We start from the raw sequence: 3204 nt of genomic DNA on the forward strand, positions 1-3204 counted from the left end.
TTTTTGGTGGTTTTAAATGGTTATATCTCACTCACACGCCTTTCTGTCTTAGCATCTTCCGTGTTTTATTAAAGAGGATGTTGGTGGTGGGAAAAAAAACACATTTTGAACACATATTAAAATGATAAATGTTTTGCAGAAAAAGCAGAATCATCTACTCATTAGTTCTAGCTGCTATGCTAAAAGCTATAAAAAAAAGGCAACTAGGGTCCTTGTTCTCAATTATACTATTTTCTGACTGAAGAGAAAGACAGACATGAGTCAAATGAGCAGGGAAAGGGAGAGCGCACAAGAAGAAAGGTAGATAGGTCTACAACTAGTCTGAGCAAGATTTTTAGACAGTGGAGAGAGCCTGTGCAAAGATTTGGGGGAAAAAACAGCTTGCCCGTGTGAGGAACTGAAAGATCTCCCAAGACTATTGTATGTAGAAAACAAGGAAGAAAAGCATGCATAACATGAAGGAAGGGAGTCCCACTCTTGAAGGACAGAGATAACCAGGCACATCTTGTTTTAATGTCTGGACACTAAGATGTCATGTGCAGTCACTGGTTAACCACAGGTCATAGGATGAATAAATTCATTTGTAAATCTGTTCCTCAGTCACCAGAATTTCTAATACCTTCATGCAGGTCTTCGTAGGGCACAGTAAGAGATTTTTGTTTTAATGTTGGAAGTATTACATAAAGAGAAGTAATTCTGACTTGCTGCAGTGTGTAAACTAGACTGGATGTCCAGGGAAGCTAGTGTGGGAGAAAGAACATCACTAGGAAGCTGCTGAGGTAGTGAGAGTTAATAGATAAAAAAGCTCTACACAGGAGATTTCAAAAATTTCATGAAAAAAAATGTAATTAAGATAATGAAATTCTTCCATGAATTGTTGAAGCCCTTTCATATTTTTGAGGTAGGGTGGGAAATAATTATTTGCACATAGATTTGTTGTAGAAATTGAAAAAGGAAGGAATTAAGATTCTCTTTTAGATCCAAGTGTCTATCAGCTGTTGGACTGATTAAAAAATGCAGCATTATTTCACTATAAAAACGCCCGAGGTACTGAAACAAATGTATGCTACAAGGATAAATCTGAAAATTCTATGCTAAGCAGGGAGAAAAAATCAATCACAAAGGATCACAAATTAAATGACTACATTTCTATGTAATGTATTAGAAGAAGAAAATCTACACAGACAAAAAGTAAACTGGTATTTACCTTGAGTTGTGGAGATGAGAGAATTGGGAGGTAGTAGTTAAAGCAGAGTTGTTACAACGGGGCAAATGAGAATCGAGACAGACAAGTTAATAAATGGTAAAACGACTTTTCCTTTATGCCCCCTAACTGCGGCAGAGTGGCAGACCACAGACTGTTCTCCCAGAAGGGCCTGGTCCTCAGTCCTCCAGGGCAGATTTTGCTTTCACTTGGCCAATTACTCTGTGAGTCTGTTCTCAACTACCGTGGGGTTGTTGTCTGAGGGACTGAAAGATGGAAATCCTCTGGTTTAGCCATGAGCCCAAAAGTGACTCAGGAAAACAGGAAGGAAAAAAGTACCTCCCAACAAAAGAAGAATCCTTGACCAATGACCTCACTGAAAAATGCACCCATTTGTTTCAACTCACTAACATTTAGGATACTGATCTATATGCAGTCTATTTTATATTTGAAGGCTTCCAATTCTCCTAGATTCATATTTTGTACATTCCATAGTACTGAAATTTAGATTTTTGCAGCTATTTCTTCTCATTTTAAGTTATGCCTCATCAGCAAATGAAAGTCTTGAAGGCTTTATTCCCAAAGACTTTTCTCCATCCATGACATTACGGTCGACTCTACTTTGAGAAGGCAGCTCTTCCTCAGTCATATTTTCAGTGTCTTCTGTCCTTAGGGGCTCATGTGGCCCTATCTCTAACAATGTTCAGCTTCTAGTCATTAGGTATTCAATATCTGACGATATTTTGATATTATGCAGAAGGTTATCAGCAGCTATTTCCTCCAAAGTGGACAGCCGGTTCCTTCTTCGTAGTCCTCTTAGTCTTGAAGTTCTCTGTTTGACTGACCCTGCTGGCATTTCAAGTATCCTCCAAATGACCTAACTTCCAGCATCACAACAACACAGGTGCCCCAGTACAACATCCTGACAAACAGTGGCCAGTTATAGCAGAAAGTTTAAAACTCTATGACTACATTACAAATGAAATGAAATATTAATATACAATTTAATCAACTGGGAAAAGGAAATTATTATCAAATAGGAAGTACTTTTAAAAAGATAGGTGTAAGATCACTACTTTATAATATAAAACCATATAGGTTAATTGTGAATCTTTTTTTTTTAATGGGGAAATGGTCTAGAAAAATTTAGCTTTTAAACAACTATTTAAAATAAAGTGGCTAAACTTTAGTATTCTTCGGGTTTTATTTATTTATTTTTAAGTTAAAAAAAAATAGTTTATACCATGTTTGCTGGAGTTTTGATCCAAAGACGTGTTCACAGACATGCTGTCCACTGTAGTCCACTTCCTTAGTCTTGACTGTGGCTCTTTAATACTGTTCATATCCATATTTACATTCAAGTTTGAGTTCAAGCCTTAAAAACATGAAAAGAAAAGAAGACTATACCACAAGTTCCTTAGGGTACCACAACCTTCATTTTCCTCTTGTTTAATGTTCCATAATAATATCACCCCAGAGCAAATGATAATACAAAAGACGGCAATGTAAACAAACATTCTAGCACCTGGCCAAGGTCATATAAAAACCACCTAACACCACAGAGTCAATTCAAATTCAGAGACTCTGCAGCATATGCTGCCAAACTCATTTGACCTACCCTGCTCCCTTTTCAGGTTAAAAAAACAACAACAACAACAAAACTCTACACACCCCTGATAATTAAAAACACTTTTACTATAGCCTGTAATTCTGGACAAAGTGTAGGTATCTGGTTTTACAGTCCCTCTGGATCATTCTATGGCCCCCACCAGTCCCTCAAAGGGTGGAATCCCTCCTTTTGGGAAAGACTGCTATCATACATGGTTTCCAAAGCTACATATTCTTATTAAAGCACATTGCCTCAACTTTTTCCCAGAGTTTTGAACTGCTGCTCTTGCATAACCAGTCCAATGCTTAATGAACAGTGCTCCTCATATATAAAAGGGCTGTAAGAAAAGTCTCTGTTTAAGAAGGACATTGGGCCTCCACTCAAGTACTCC

General features: G+C 37.4%; 1 protein-coding gene across 1 annotated transcript in view; it reads right to left on the bottom strand.

Annotated features, from left to right (window-relative positions):
- TNRC6A (trinucleotide repeat containing adaptor 6A) overlaps positions 1–3204 on the bottom strand; it is a 210379-nt gene that overhangs the window by 13276 nt on the left and 193899 nt on the right. Inside the window, exon 18 of the mRNA XM_045285958.1 lies at positions 2448–2579. Coding sequence (XP_045141893.1) covers positions 2448–2579 — 132 coding nt within the window. The remainder of the gene's footprint in view (positions 1–2447; positions 2580–3204) is intronic.

The sequence above is a fragment of the Echinops telfairi genome, unplaced genomic scaffold (genome assembly GCF_000313985.2).
Source record: "Echinops telfairi isolate 266 unplaced genomic scaffold, ASM31398v2 ScPeMD7_5;HRSCAF=22, whole genome shotgun sequence".
In the NCBI taxonomy this organism is placed as follows: domain Eukaryota; kingdom Metazoa; phylum Chordata; class Mammalia; order Afrosoricida; family Tenrecidae; genus Echinops; species Echinops telfairi.